The sequence below is a fragment of the Megalops cyprinoides genome, chromosome 6 (assembly GCF_013368585.1).
Source record: "Megalops cyprinoides isolate fMegCyp1 chromosome 6, fMegCyp1.pri, whole genome shotgun sequence".
Taxonomy (NCBI): Eukaryota; Metazoa; Chordata; class Actinopteri; order Elopiformes; family Megalopidae; genus Megalops; species Megalops cyprinoides.
The window spans coordinates 32477241-32493831 of NC_050588.1; the positions used below are offsets into that span (position 1 = coordinate 32477241).

Below are 16591 nucleotides of genomic sequence, written 5' to 3' on the forward strand. Positions count from 1 at the left end.
CTGACCATTTCGTAAAGTTCAAATGCTTCTGTCTCATGCAGACGTTTGTTTTTAACCGATGCATTCAGCCCAAAACAAGACGGAGTAGCAGTGAATGCTCTTCTGCCAGCTTCGAACTACATTATATGACAGGACTAGGAATACACAACGCAGCCAGTGTGGAGCAATCTGTTCTGAAGAGATTCCTAGGTCAGGAGCACAGTTTTGTTTTTATAAATTAATAAAATGCGCATCAGTGGTCACCCGTTAGCTTTCCCTCTGGAATGGCTGGTCATGTGAGATGACTCCAGCCACACACTACAGTTTCAGGGTGGATGTGATGTCAGGAACATTACTTCTTAATCTGCGTGGCGTGGAAGTGTATAGTTCTGAAATCAGTGGCTGTAACAGGTTATTAAACAAATCCATAACACCAAAAAATGATTTTACTCTGAGGAAGGTTTTCCAAACAGAAGCATAGATTTCACTTCCACTCAGGAACCTAATATTTATAGAGCTATTCCACTTAACGGGATTAACTATACATGGAAAGTCCTCAGATACGAGCATAATTAACTCTCTCTGTCACCACCAAGCTAAGACCTACCCCACTAAGATACCACCATCTATCAGAAGGGCCACTGAACTGAGTTCCTGATACACTGCAATTATTTCAGACCCTGTGGCAATCAGTGCAAAGAGCAGTGGGTTAGACATGGCCTGGCCAAATTCCCAATCAGGCTCTTTCAATCTGGTCATCTAATAATCTCCCAGTTTAACTAGCTAAATAGATCCCGTCCCCCTCTCCATCTCAGATGGTATACATCTCAGATGCATGGTGAGCATTCTGTCGCAAAATGGCTGCCACGCACCACCCGAGTGGGTGCTACACATCAGTGGTGGCTGAGATGACTCGCGCCTCCTTCATTGTAAATCATGCTGAGATCTTTGAAAGGTGCTACAAAAATGCTATTATTATGATCATTACTAATAACCAATATTTCAGCCACCAATGATGATGTCAAGCCTGCTACAGAAGCTAAATATGGTAAAATGGCAGGGAAATTCTCTTTCACAGAGAGCAAGAGATTACAGCTGTGGCATCACACAGGGTATATTCTGAAGCTGAACGCCACTGGTCTATGTGGCACAGCAAGCTATTTGTAAAGGACATGGAAGTAATAATAAGGTTACTGGACGTCCACTATGTATAGAAATAAACCTGCAAAATACTTGGGGGTTTAGGAATATTTACGGCACATTCAGTTACTAAATACTGCCCTCTTCCTGGGTCCATGGAATAATGTTTCTGAAGGCTTCTGTATTCATCTGCTGAGCAATGGCAATAGCTTGAATTTCAAATAAGAATTAGGCACACATTTTCAACAGGTCACATTTTACAAGACCGTTCTCACTGTTACCGTTTCTTGTGTGTGCGTGTCATCTATCTGCACGTGTGTGTCTGTCTTGTGTCTGTGCGTGTGCACAGCTGTGCCGTGTGGACAGCCTGCCGGTGTGTGTGTGTGTGTGTGTGTGTGTGTGTGTGTGTGTGTGTGTGTGCGCGTGTGTGCTGTAAGGAGCAAACCTCATCAGCTCAGACTCACAGCTTCCTGTGTTGGGTGTCTGGCGGGAGGCGCAAGTCTGCCCCAGAGGTGCACGTGTGTCTCTTCCTGTTTTTCAGCCAGCGGTTCTCTTCCCCCCCCCCCCCCCCCACCCCCCCTCTACTGTACTCCCCTCTCCACAGACCGTTAATGCCTCTATCCACAGAAACACTCGCGCCCAATACAGGATCGCAGAGCGCACTTGACATTTCCAGACACGGCAAGTCAAGTAGACAGACGAATTAATGAGCCGAAATGCTGCTCACTTAACATAATTGATTGACGTACAGCACCGAGGGCTTAATGGTCTCGAAAGCGACGCGGATGGATTTTTGATCCTCTTTCAATTGTTACATTTTGATCTCCGGAATTTAAGGCCAAGGCTGTTGGTATTTTGCCTGAACTGCTTCAAAAGATGATCTGAAAGGAGAGAGAGAGAAAGGGGGAATGGTGTTGTATTTTAGCTGTAGATCATGTCTATATATTTTCTAAGTTACTAGGAACCGAAACCATGGCATTAGACAGAAGCAAGTTGTCAATCAAGCTGTCAAAGTGAGAGCACCTGAGGCACTTGAGAAATTGACATTTTGCCAGGTATTCTGAGCCATCTGTATTACTCTGTGTGACGCTTTTAACAAACTATCATCTCAATGACTATAAATTTACACTGTTTGTACTATCGCAGCTCAATGCACATGTTTAGAATGTCATGTAAAAGTCCATTCACTGTATACTGAAAGCTTGCATGTCTCTGATGAGAGGTTAAGATGGCTAGCAGGCCTCAAAGAAGCGCTTACACTGCACACTGCAAAGGAAAATCAAAATGGAGGAGTGAGTCACGGTGCAAATGTAATTTGTTAGCTCGGTTGTAACTTGCATTAGACATTCACTTGTTTTGTGGGGATGATGTAGTGTTGCAACATTCCTGTATAAGCACATTAGCCAGCCAGAGTAAACAAATTAGCTATGTTTACCCTTGTTAAAATACATTTTTCTGTGTTTGTTGTAACCTACAGATAGCTAGCTATCTTTGTGATATGTATTTGTTATGTGCCATGCTTACTACACAGCTAGCCATCATGTTTCACCAAACCAGCACTAGGGCGTGTGCTGTGACAGTCATTTTTAGCCCAAAGAATCACCAGTTCTGGCTTGTCGGGGGCCGTCTGGCTGGTGCACAGAGGCTTTAACTTCACTGCATTTAATCAATTAAATGGAAGGGATATTTAAAGACAGAAAACAGCGATACATGAGATGAATCCTTTAATAACCACTCTGATGTGGCAGAACGCCAGAGCTTCGTATCTCAAAGGGAAAGAAGGGAATTAAACACTTTGTAAAAACCTCCAAGATGGCAAAGCTATTGACTTTGACTCGTATAATATGCAGCTGATGAATGTCAAATGCACAGCTGAAAAACATACCTTTCCGTTTGATCAGCACGTTCTTTTGTGTTTGGGAGCCGTCTCAAACCGGTTGGCTGACAGAGCGGAGCAGAGGTTAACTGACACTGTGGTAATTAGTAGGAGGATATGAGTTAAGTGCAACGAAAGTATGAACGAGTTCACACCTGTGCAGCTATAGTGACAGAACGGCATGCAATGCTTTTGTTCAATGTGGGGAATACTGAGAAATGAGTTGCATGTGTCATGGAGGTGGTGGCTTCAGCTGCTTAAATCCCCCCCTCTCTTTGCTGCTTGTGCTGGTCTTCCTTGTGCTGGGGTGTGAACACCATATTATTAACGCAAGCTCTATATGCTTATCACAGAGAAGTGCAGTACATACCAGCTGACGTTAAGGGACATGGATGGACAGACAGACAGACAGACGCGTGCACGCGTGCACGCACACACACACACAGAACGGTGATATCCGATTAGAGCAGCAAAGTAGGTGTTGACTCCTGCTGTGAGGGAATTTAGACCGGGCTGCGGGAAGGCCACAGGCAAGGCAAGGCCAGTCCAGCTCCAGCAAAAGTGAACCGGGACAGGCCTGCTCGGAGGCACATGCTGCAGGAACCGGGACAGGGCCGGCCTCGGAGGAACCGGGACAGGGCCCGGCCTCGCAGGAACCGGGACAGGGCCCGGCCTCGCAGGAACCGGGACAGGGCCCGGCCTCGCAGGAACCGGGACAGGGCCCGGCCTCGCAGGCCCACGTCCCAGGACAGAGGAAGACCGAAACGGAGGGAACGAGCTTCTGTGAAAAGGGCAGGAATCGGGGGTACAGGGCAGTGGGGAGTCTGCCTGTCTGTCTGTCTATAATAACTTGAAGGAAGGATCAAGCATCAAGAACTAAATTTATCCCCCATTTACCTCACAGTTCTGTGACACAAAAACAGCTCGGCAAGCTCTCCCACTCCCTAATTTCACTGTTCACACCCTCTACTGCCGCCAGGCCTCCAACCACCAGTGCTGTCACAGTAGAGCCAGGTGACATTCAGTAGGGCAGCTCATGGAATATACTACACTATGTATTGTAGTCTGTCTGTCAGCTGAAACGTGTTGGAGATCGTCCTATTCGGATGCTCCATCGCCTGCTTAATGATCGCACAGAAACAGACGCTGCCTGTAAGGGGTTAATGTCCGTCACGCGGTCTCTGTGGCTTCTGTCACAGCCTGAGGTAAGCGCCCGCCGCCGCTCAGAGGGGACGGGAACACGCTGTCCCGCTCATGCTGGCATGACATCGACAGGCGTGCTGCATTGGAGCCCCGCGACGGAGGTGCGGTCCCCAGGGAGGGTGGGACCGCAGTGGGACGTGGAGCAGCAGTATAGCATAGTGGTACGGAGCAGGGCTCGAAAAGGTTGCCAGTTCGATTCCCCACTCGGGCACTACAGCTGTACCCTTGTGCAAGGTACATAACCCAGAATTGCCTCAGTAAATGCCCAGCTGTATAAATGTATAACATGTAAAAATTGTAACCTACCTAACCCATGTAATTCGCACTGGATAAGAGAGTGCAAATAATGTATTTTAAAATAGCAGGGCTAGCTGTTGTGTCTGTGAAGCATACAGGTGCTGGCTCACAGAAAGGGCAGCTCCGACACTCTGGCAGCCGTGCAGGGAGAGTTCGGATGGGGGTCACCGAACACGGCCAACCACATAGGCTGGGAAGCTTGGATCAGCTCCGTTTTAGGGAAAAACTTCCTCTCCGGGTGCCTTTTATAACCCTGTGTCACATGACACAGCGGCGTTGGCCTCGGCTCCTCCAGAACCGTCCAGCGCCTCCCAAACACAAGCTCAGACGCCACGCGGGGGGGAGAGAGAAGGGCGCTCCAAAAGCAGACCCCCGGCCTGGTTTCCTCAAAGTCCCCCGTGCGTGCATCTTTTGAAAAGAGAGTGCGTCACGTTTCCTTCCCAGAGTTCCCACAGAGGACAGAGGACCCCCACCCCCCCTTCCTCGGCTTTTCCTCCCAGACACAGGCAGAAAACAGACTCCACATGGTTCTTCTCCAGGGCGCAGGGTGAGGAAGCAGCTCGACGGCCGCTGCCGAATCTCAGGACCGCGGCACACAGCAGCCATAACAGCCCCGCCTCCACACTCCGACAGAGACGACACAGACACATTCACATTCATATTCACACAGCACTGCCTCTGCAGTGCAATCTCTCCACTCCCTCACCATCCATAAGGTTCTCTCCACACTTTCCATACGATCATGTTTCACCACAGGCCACACATAATGATTTTGGACAGGACATGAAAGGCAAGACCCCACCATGAGAGCTCCCAAATGGGGATAAGACGCGCATACGCATAAACACGGGCACTCACACACACACGCACACGCGCACACACACTAACCCCCACATACCCCCGCACACACACATGCACGCACGCACACGCACACACGCACACACACACGCACACACACACCTCCACATACCCACACACACGCGCACGCACAAACGCGTCTGTGCTGGACAACAACTGCCTCAGTATAAGGTGTTTTCCAGTGGCTCCAGCCAAACGCTTCCCACTGGCGCTCCGGGTCTCACAGCCCACATCCCCGCTCCTTCCGTCTGACTGACGCACGGCTCGCCGCCGTCACCTGGGCCGCTGCAAGCGTCTGGATCATCTGAGCAGCCCCGACAGCCATTCCGTCACCAGGCCGATGTGTCAGAGCAGAATCACTGAGTAATGCCGTCGTGCTGATCAACGGCGCACGATCTCACAGGGTGACATCACCGCTCCAAAAACACAAACGGAGAGGCAAACCACGAGAGGGATGAATCAAGCGGGACAAAGCGGAGGCGGACGGGTCTTTCGTTCACCACCACGGGCCGGGTTCACCTCCTGCAATCGTGAGATGAGCCGTGAAACATGCACCTGACGGGGGGGGGGGGGGGGAGCGACTGTCGGAAACAACCCTCTGTTTAACGGTTGTGAATCAGTTTCTCGGTTTCCCAGCCGATTCCTCGCTGCGTTCCTTAATTACCTCTCAGCGTCTGTCGCCTCCGCTTTCACCTCCCCGCAGGTGTGATCCAAACCCGGGAGCCGCGGGCCACAGGCCCCTCCCCCTCCACAGAGCTACGCCACCAGCCTTCGCTCTCTCTGTGTGACACTACGGCCAAAGTGATCTAGCGACTGTGATGTATGATACTGTGCGCACTTTGCTTCCCTTACTTTCTAGGCTGTCTGGTCAGGTAGCCAGGTAGTCACTTTAACTTGCGGTAAGGCTTGAATAGCGTTCTGCTCATACTCATACTCACTGGTCCGGGAGTGTTATTAGCCTGGGTCTGACAGCCAGCCTTCGCTCTCTGTCTGACGCTGCGGCCGAAGTGATGTGTCCTTGTCCTTTCAACCCCTAACAGCCCACAGAACAAACAGGCGCCCAGCACTCACAGTGGCACAAAGGCAGCCAGTGTTTCCCACTACAAGGGCTGTGTAGTGTTCACACCTACTCAGTTTACCCAGACACCTCCGCACCAGCGCTGGGGGGGGGGGGGGGGGGGGGGGTACTGGGCTGTGCTTTATTCTGGGACACAGGAGGCAGCAGGGCGAACAGCTGATGGAGTTACACTTGCGACCGGAAGGTTGTTGGTTTGAATCCACTACATTACATATTTGACATTTACCAGACGTTCTAATCCAGAGCAACTTACACACGGTACAATTGTATCCATTTATACAGCTGGATGTTTACAGAGGCAATTTTGGGTCAAGTACCTTGCCCAAAGGTACAACAGCAATGCCCCAGCTGGGAATCAAACCAGCAACCTTTCGGTTGAGTCCAGCTTCTGTAAAGTCTGTAATGTCTAGCGTCATGTACAACCCTGCTGTCACACTGTAGTGATCTGCACGTCATACTGCTGTCTGCTCCTGCGCTCCTCCGAGACAGCCCAAAGCGCTTAACTTCACTCCTCCACACTTCAGTTTCTTAAACCCCAGTGTGAGCTGATCCTATTAGCTGGTTTGGTGCTAATCGCACCCTCTCGCAGGAGAGATGCTGAGGGTTTCAGGGCCGTCATGCAGTATGCTGTGCGGTATGACAGCAGCGCTCCTGGCCTCTGATGGCTAGCTTACACGGCCCAGTATAACCGTCATGGCCCCTCATTGCTGCTGTTTTTTAACCTTGGGGTGAAATCTGGGCATCACGAGTCAGCGTCGGGACGCTTTGGGTCAGTCAGCATGACAATGGTGACAAATGACCAATTGCTGCCTTTGTGAACTCCTGGCCATGAAAGGACATCTTGACGAAAATCCTAACATGAGACGCTTTCCGTAAAATGTGTGTAAAATGAGGTGCTAAGAAGCGATCCCCATACGAGCGCTTCAAACAGCCAAAAAGTACTGAGGACAAGCGTGAAGCCACTGACTTCAGTCACACAGTGTGGCAGCCTAATCTACGCAGTTCACCTTCCCAGTCACCGGAGCCCACAGTGAGTTTTGGCCTTGTTGGGAAGCGTGCAGGGCTCTATGATTCAGGGGGAGCCAAAAGTCATCCCATATAAGCAGGGCAAAACTGGCTCACACGCTCCGCACGCCATCCCCTCAGGCCTTACCCTCGCTCTATGCTCTTTCTATTCCAGAAAAGATGCTAAAAGCAGGACCAGGCGCACCAAAGGAATTACGTCACAGCAAACCACAAGCCCCATAGCAACCAGGCATACAGGGAAAGAGCCATGCCTGACACACACAAGACAGCAGCTCTCTCTCTCACTTCAGCTCTCACAGAGACTACTTTAATCTTCTCTCCGCCTTCATCAAGATAAGCACATAAAAGATGACCTAAATCTCCCGATATAAAAACAGTGCCCCCCCCACCAAGTCCTTCTCTATGCTAGAATTAAATGCAAAAAAAGAACTCTGATCACACTGTATGTACATAAGCACATAACACCAGTCCATCTTCCTCTAAGACAGGTGTAGCTCTGACGTGACCTGAATCAGGTTTCTCAGTGACGGTGTTGTGAAAGGCCACGTTACACCCAGGTAAACTGACACCTCCCTGTCACTCAGAAACATGCCCCCAAAGCTTGTAAGTGCCCATCGAAACCTAAGCGGGAATGCAGCGCTTTCGGATCCACTACACACGGCCTGCTGGTAACGGAGAGAGGAGAAGGGGCTCCTGGTTTCCAAACAAGAATTTCCCCCGCAGACCCTAACCGAGCCTACGGGGGGGAAACGCTGGCAGAAAACGATCGCCTGTTTTGACGTGGGCTGTCAGCGGCACTTGAGCGAGATGGATAACTGGAGTGAGTGGGGGGGTCTTTCCCCAGGCTCCTGCTTGCCAAAAGCCCGGGCTTACATTTGTTCATTCCCCCGTTCGTGTTATTTCTCCACTCTGTCTTGACAAATCCGAAAAAGAACCAGGAGCAGCGGGTTTTTACGCTTGTACACAGCACCAGGAAGGGATGCTCTCAGAGTACGAAGCGCTGCCACATTCAGCGCCAAGTTGTTTTTACACTGCTCAGCTGCGTTAACGTAAATTCCCTTCTTCTGCCAGATCATCAATCTGGAGTGTAGTTCTGTGGAGCAGAACATGCTGCATTATGGCTGTGTTACACTGTAACGTTTCACATTACAACAGCAGGCATTAGCTGGATGGAGGAGTTTAACTTGTGACATCTACAAGCAGAAAGACTGGTAAAAATAGAACAGGGAAAAAAAAACAAACAAAACAATAGTCACACTATTAAAAGTAGAACATCCTTCGGGGCAGACAGAAAAAGGACCACGCCCTGCTATCTGTGGAAGATCCCCAGCAGACAAACAGGGGGAGAGAAGGCCGGGCTGGAATTACCACACGGTGTAAAAACAACGTGGCCAGTAAAGACAAAGCTGTGAGATGCATTATGGGGCAGCAGCAGGAATGGCTGTGTACAGTAGGTTTGGTGCATGGCTATGGCAGCTCCGCAGAGTCTGGGTTTTGGGGGGAATGGATTTCTCAGCCGAGCAGAAAGGTCAGTGCTCCCGGGGCAGCTGTTCGAAGCCATGCCTCAGTGCGCTGAGCTGGAGGGCCTGGCGGTGTCACACACACACACACACACGCGCGCACGCACACACGCGCACACGGCACTGTCTCACTCTCTCACACACACACACACACACACACACACACACACACACACACACACACACACACACACACAAACACACACACACAAACACACACACACACACACACACACACACACACGTACACGGCCCAATGGGCTTCGTCCCGCACCACACCCCAGCGGGCACGACTGCCCCAACCTTGCTCCCCTCCCATAATCCCCCCCATGTCTGGAATGTGTCCAGTGGTGTCTGCTGTTGGGGGATCCCAGTCAGGGGGGACAGCTGGCTCTCAGAGAGGCCAATCTGTCCTCCCCTCTCCCATCTCGGGACAGCTGAGAGGAGGGGGAAGGGGTTACAAGCTGTCAGCTGCCCGTGCAGGCCCGCCCCAGACAGATGCAGGAGGAAAATGACCACGTTACTGCCTTCGCCCTCACTGAAACACGGGCGTTGGAATTCACAGCCCACACCGGGCTCAAGCGCTCGGAGAGTAATGCCATCTCACACAGCACCAGTCAGTACGGACACACCCGATTAAAATAACAGGAAACACGCACTCAAAGACATTTTGATCTAAAGACTTACATTTAAATGCTTGAATTTTTCTTCTTAGACAAATATGTGAAGTTGATGCCTATGTATGCATTTCTTTCCAAAAAATTTAATTTAAAAATATATTTTGTGGCTTTTTTGAAGAATCTAAAATATAAGATATTTTTAATTTGTTTCTAACACTCTTTTGGTCACTGCATAATTCCATTCGTGTCGTTTCATACTTCTGATGTCTTTACTATCATTCTAAAACGTGGAAAATGGGAAAAATAAAGAAAGAAAAGACTGTCAAACTTTTTGAGTGGAACCGCGCAAAACTGCTGCTTATAGCACTGGGCTGTGGTGGTTCCTACAACACGAACAGGGTGGAGCATAAAGCATGATCTTTAATATCACGGTTATAAACACAGTGGTTCCTCTGTGGATGGTCTGTTTAACATGCACGCAAGAATAAGTCTACACCTACACAAAGGATCCCTGCGTCTCCTCAGACTTAAAGACTTCGGACCCCATAAATCGCTGCTTGGCCAGACGCATATGGTAGTTTGTATCTCATCTCCACTGCAGCTGTAAACCTGGGTATCAGATTGACAGGAAGTGGATTTGCGTTAATTATAGCCGGACAATAAAGGCCACTTCCTTTGCCAAATCGGACCTAAGACTGCGTCTGCTTTCCTGCTGCCGCAGCTATAAAGGCCCAGTGATGGACAAGCTGCTTACCCAAACTAACGGGCTCAAATACATTACATTACATTGTTGTCATTTAGCAGACGCTCTTATCCAGAGAGACTTACACAGGTGACAGTTTTACATGTTTTCCATTTATACAGCATGATATTTACTGAGGCAATTGTGGGTTAAGTACATTGCCCAACGGTACAGCAGCAGTGCCCCAACGGGGAATCAAACCAGCAACCTTTCAGTTATTGGCCCTGCTCCTTCGACCACTATGCTACACTGCATATTAATACATCAACATTATGAAATAGATGTAGAAAGACGTAAAGATATAGTCAAGTCAAGTCAGTTTAAACAATAACAGAACATTTCTATGGATAAAAAACCCCACCTGACTAATGTGCTTTTGTCATGAGACAGTGGAGCGCATTCCGCAGTGTGTGTGCGTGACCAAATCCCCAGAGGGAACTTCCCCAGCCGCCGAGTCACAGGGTTAAGGGCGGAGTGGAGTGACCGAGCGGCTGCCGGGACGGGCAGGAAGGGGGAAGGAAGGGGGCCGGGCCGCGGGGCCGTGCTGTGTCTGGCGTTTTAGAAGCGGCTGCGGTCGCTGGATGAGACAGGCCCTTCCCCGTTAAGCCACGCTACGCTACGCTGAGCCCGCTGGGACTGTGGGGGAATCAGTGCCACTGATCTCCCGCTGCTGAATCATACATCAGAGCCCCGTGTGCCTCAGAGCACGCGGGATGCACAGCCGTAATTACAGGGCCCTCTGAAGGCTTCCCAGCAAAGCAGCGTGATCTTCCGACACACAGGCCGAAGACCCACCTCTTCAGACCGCATCTGGGTTCCGCCTCAGTCCCCACCCCCTAACACCTGCTACTTGTATTACTTGTGGTTTATTTTACGTGCAGCATCGCAATGTGTTTTGGATTCTGTGACCTAGTGACTGTGACGTACGGTAGTGTGTGTACTTGGCTTCCCATACTTTCTAGGCTGCCTATTCAGGTTAGCACAAGTTAACCTGTGGTAGGGCTTGAATGGTGTTACGCTCACACGCACTGGTTTGGGAGTGTTGTTAGCCTGGTCTGACACTGTTGCTGATTCAGTTCGAAGGGATACACTTCTGTTCTTTTCAGCTGGAAGTCGCTCTGGATAAGAGAATCTGCCAAATGAATGTAACGTAATGTAATGTAAATGACCCAAAAGCGAGGTATGCCAAGTTAAAGGAGGTGGGGAAAGGTGAGCGCATCGGGGAGCCAAGATGGCCACCAAGCAAACCTTTCCACCATTTCCATGATAGGACCGGAAATGAGTTTTCTCCATAATACCACCTTCCCCAGGCTGGATCGATAGCACTGATTGGTCAAGCCCTGGTGGACGTCATGTGATCAGATAATGCTGACAGCGCCGTTCAGTGTGATCCATGGAAGAGTTTCCGATGCTGTGGATGTGGTCTTATCCGCCCCTGGAATACGGCTCTTTACAGCGTCTGACGGGAGCCACTTCCAGAGCTGCAGGAGTGGGAACAGCAGCACCTGCGGCCGGGCTGACCAACGCTGTTCTCCTTTTCATAACGTCGGCTGAACTGGTGACCCGACGTGCGCCCACACACACACTCCACCCACAGGGGCTTCCACCTCCAGCCCACCTGCTAGCTTCAGGGTGGAAGTCTGGGCCACCAGGCTCCAGGGCCCCCGAGTTTTCCGCCCCCCCCGAACGAATAGCCCCACCAGCCATGGAGAGCTGCATCACTGCTACGGAGAGCCGCTTGGAAGAGGCAGAATGCTACTTGAGATGTAAAACTAAACAAGGAGCTACTGTGTGTATGTGAGACAGAGAGGGAGAGAAGGAGAGAGAGAGAGAGAGGGAGATCAGCCTCCGCTTTAACGGCACCCATGCCCTACCGGAGCGTTCTGTGCTCCCTTTTCTCCCCCCTGCCAGTGTGAGGACACAGTCTCCTCTGCAGGGAACACAGACGAGAGCAGATAAGAGCGCTAAACCCAGCTCTCCCGCCCGCGGAGGCAGAACCCAGCGATGGCAGCGGGGAAAGAGGAAGGTGGATTACAATACGGAGTGCAGTTTTTTTTAAAGAAACGCCAATGTGCTCTCAATTAGTCAGCCCTGACATGCAAATGCCTCAGCCAGCCCCACGCATCAGCTTGCATGAGGATTCACTTGGTTTAATCGGAGGGGGAAAAAAAAACAGCAGGAAATTAAAGGCACCTCCAGGCCTGATACCTGACGGTTGCACACAAGCTATTAACTCGGGTTTGTCTTTTCACTTTGTCTTCCAAGTTGTTTAAATGGCATGGCGTGACAGAGCAAGTTTAGGCCTTTCTTCTTTCTTTTAACTACACTGCCACAGGGCTACAGCGTGGAATGGGCAATTTTTTTTTTTTGTTTGTGGATTCCAGTGGCAAATCATGGGATTTAATAAACGTACCGGTCTGAACATTTTAAGATGAAAACAATCATTTAGGAGGTCATTATTTTAAAGGTGACTCTCACACTGAGTCTACCGCATTTAAATGACCCACTTAGCATATTACCAGAGGAACTGTCGCTTGAAAAACAAGTGTCAGCCTGTAACTGTGCCAGACTTTCTTGATTTGCACGCTACTGCAGGTCTGGCTTTCCGATCACCCCCCAGGGCTGTGTGTCTAACCTGGCGCGTGTGTGTTGACACACTGTCCGGCCCGAACAGGTTTGGCGGCAGGCCCTGCTCTGTGTACTCTCCCCGAGCAAACTCGGTGCCCCCGCGGAAGCTGCGGGGGGGGGGGGCGGGGATGGGGGCGTCTCCAGAGGTGGCTCGCGGGACGCTGGGTTCCAAGCTCAAAGGTCAGGAGCGCGTCCTCAGCGGGAGGTGGCACACTGTGTGCCAGGGCATTCCCCTGAGGGGGGGGGGGGGGGAGTGACAGACAGGCCATTCTGATGGGACCACAGCAGGAATCACTGCACAAACTGCAGGCCGTCCTCCCCGTCCGGAGTGACCCGTGGGAGACAACTCTCCACTGCAGGGGCAAGCAGATCCAGGACGCTAGGTCAGGCGCTAGCCAGGACCTCCAAACCTGCCTTTTAGGTATTGCAGAAACCAAAGCTCTGAAAGCACTGAAAAAACTCCACTGGGTAACTCCACTCACAGGGAAACCATTCACTGCTGCTGCCGCTTCTGTAGTTGGGAGAGACGTATACGAAGTCGGCGGTCCTGCTTATCTCAACAGAAACAATAGACAATGAGAGCTCCCGTTTCCATTCGAGAGCAACCCGGAGTCCGCGTATGTAATACTATCCCCCTGCTAAAATGAAGCTGCACTCACAGGCTCCCGTGTTGAGCCAGTGGATAATGTATAACCCCGGTGACTCTGGGTCTCCTGTGCGGTCTATCCACATCAGTTCACTCCACATTAGTGCAAAGTGCACGCTGTAAACGTAGCCTGCTTTGCGGTTATGATTCCGCGCTATAATTCTATTACCTGGGTGCTCTGTTAGGCCGAGCGCCTGGACTGACCCAGTGACAGAGGGCCTCGCTCGGTATCTCCACACTGTAATGAGTTTACAATAGATAACCGCATTACCGTGAATCAAACAGGAAAGTGATGTCACCATAGCCCCTTCTCACTCTGACAACACTGCTGACTGTTTCAACAAATAAACATCACCACCTCTGAAAATGAATACAATAGCAACGTATAATAAATACCCTTTATTGATATGATGACATGCTGCCATTCAGCACCGCTGTGTTTCATCAATAATCCATCTGTGTAACCCGATCCCTGGGCGTGGAGTAACAGTACCAGAGTCAGCACTCTACTTCACTGCTCCTGAACCGAAACACATGGGACTTCTCTGTTGAGTCTCGGAGCTGAAAAACAAGTGGCCCCCGTCACTGTCTTTCCCCTCAGAGCAAACTCACGAATCCTCCCCCTGGGGGCTGCGCTGTGTCTGTCTGCGCGGCGTCTGGGGGTTGTGTCCTTATCTGCCATTCGTCTGAGGGGCCGGACTGCGGCGCGGTGTCTCACACGGACAGACCGCGGGCTGGCGGGGGGGGGGGGGGGGGGGGGGGGTCTGGATTTTCTGCCCCTCGTTTTCATCTCTCCTTCAAATCCCTGCATAGACGCCCCGGCTCTGTCGGGCACATCAGGAGCCAGAGCAGAGAGGAGCCTCTGCGGTCTAGGACGCGTGACTGCGCAGACGGACGCGGCGGCTGCAGCTGGAAAGCCCGTGAGCAGACCCGCGCTGTGGCGAACCACTGCGGCTGTGCGAGCAGCAGCCAGGAGCGCACGTCTGCGCATCGCAGGGGTTTTGTTCTCTCCTTAAGCTCTCGGTCTCGCCCGAACCTGCGCAAACCACACACAGCTGTTTCTGCAGGCTGCGCTGGGGTGCAGCCAGGGAGCAGCGTTTGGACAGGTAAAGGTGTGATGTGCCACGGGCTGCATATCCATGACAAGCCCAGCTGAAGCGAGCTGAGACAGAGTGAGAGAGAGAGAGAGAGAGAGAGAGAGAGAGAGAGAGAGAGAGAGAGAGAGAGACAGTGGACTCACCTCTGGTTCCTGTTGCCATATCAGCCACCTTCTGGAAGGCATCCAGGAAAGAGCTGGTGACAATGATGGTGGTCCTGAAAGAGAGAGGCAAGGTCAGTTATCGTAAAAGTTACTGTAATTGTAAAAGATGACTGCTGCGTATGTCCACAAAATGAATTCCAGTATGCAGCTCATGTGTAACTGGGTAAGACCTCTTTCTAACAGCTGCAACCGGGCTGCCTCACTAAAGAATCTTTCCATTCATCTTGAACATCGTCTTCCTTTTATGTCTTCCTGAGGGGTTTTTTTCCCCCTGAGCCAGTGAATTTTTTCCAACGAGGACAGCGGGAGTACAGGGGTGGGGGGGTGTGGGGGTGTGGGGGTGTTGAAGGGGTGGGGGGGGCGTTTGGGGGGCGCCGCAGCATCCCGCGGAGTGAGACTGACTCAGCCACACTGTCACAGCCGATGATCTCAGCACATAAACACAGGGGTTACAGCAAACCCCGCCTCCCGTGCCATTTTAAAAGACGGGCCCGATCTCTCCCCGCCGCTCGCCGCCCCTCTTCCCCGTTATCATCCTCAGCTCTCATTAGCCGCGCGGACTCACCCACAGGAAGAACACGCTGCCCCGGGCCTCACGTGACCCCCGGGGCCCGGGGCCCGAGTTTAACACGTGCCGCGCGCTCATGCAGCCTTTGCCCGGAGAGCCAGAGGCCAGGCCACACGTTTATTCCCCTCACGGAGACCGGAGGGAGGGCGATCTGCGCAGTTGCGACAGACCCCGGGCGCTCAGAACCCCGTGTTCAGATCACAGCGGGGAAAGCAAATGCGACAGGGTCAATGGGGCCGTTGTTGAGTCATCGGGCATTCCGGGGAGGGATCATTTCAGTGCCGGATTATGCGAGAGCGCAGAGGAACCAGGTGATGTTCCTATAACAAAGCCGCTCGCGGTTTGGCCAGAAGGCCTCCGCTCCAGGGAAGAGGAGGTGGGTTTGTGCCTCTGTCCAGTAGAGTGTTTCAGGCAGCCGCACTTTCAGATTCGCTGCTTTTCTTCTCTGGCGGACTAGGCTGTTGGGCCGTGAGCATTAATTGTGCGAGGACCAAATCTCTGATTATTATCGGCTCGAGTGGCCTCACGGGAGAGCCATTACAGAGGGACGAGGGGCGGCACTGCTGCCAAACTCAACACGCTGATCTTTGCTACGTTGCTACGCCTGCCCCTGGCCCAAAGAACACGGTCACAGACTGATAATCCTTTTGCCACTACACCTTCCCGTGGTCCAATGAATGCACAGAGACTTGTGCACTCTGTCTTACCCTTTTACAGCCTCCCCCTAGCCCAACGAACGCCATCGCAGGCAGAGGAATCCATGAAAACGTTAGACCTCTGTGCTCGGTTTGCAGTTTTTAGAGGGCGTAACGGCAGAGCCAGCTGACACAGTTCGTGTTTACCACACCTATCCGTCACAATGCAGCCTGATCTGAGAAGGAAGTCATTAGAAAAGAGGAAATCCCACTTCTTTATTATTTTTTCTTAGAACAAATATCAACAAAGCAAAAAATAAAAAATTTGAACACCTGTATAACTCATGCAACATTTATCATTGTAAGTGTTTGTCTGGCTTCTGGGGAGACTAGATATAAAACGATCTGCACAGTAGAATATTAATGTATAATTATCACACGTACCGATGTGATGATTCAGCGTCATATTCAGTCCACTCATTTTAACAAATAATTATTATTCTTATTTACCAAA

The 16591-nt window shown here is 51.2% G+C and overlaps 1 protein-coding gene across 2 annotated transcripts in view; it reads right to left on the reverse strand.

Annotated features, from left to right (window-relative positions):
- The window catches only part of mtss1 (MTSS I-BAR domain containing 1), a 67450-nt gene that overhangs the window by 34563 nt on the left and 16296 nt on the right, over window positions 1–16591 (reverse strand). For both annotated transcript variants that reach the window (XM_036530545.1, XM_036530544.1), the window contains exon 3: window positions 14854–14927. In XM_036530545.1, the coding sequence (XP_036386438.1) occupies window positions 14854–14927 (74 nt within the window). The remainder of the gene's footprint in view (window positions 1–14853; window positions 14928–16591) is intronic.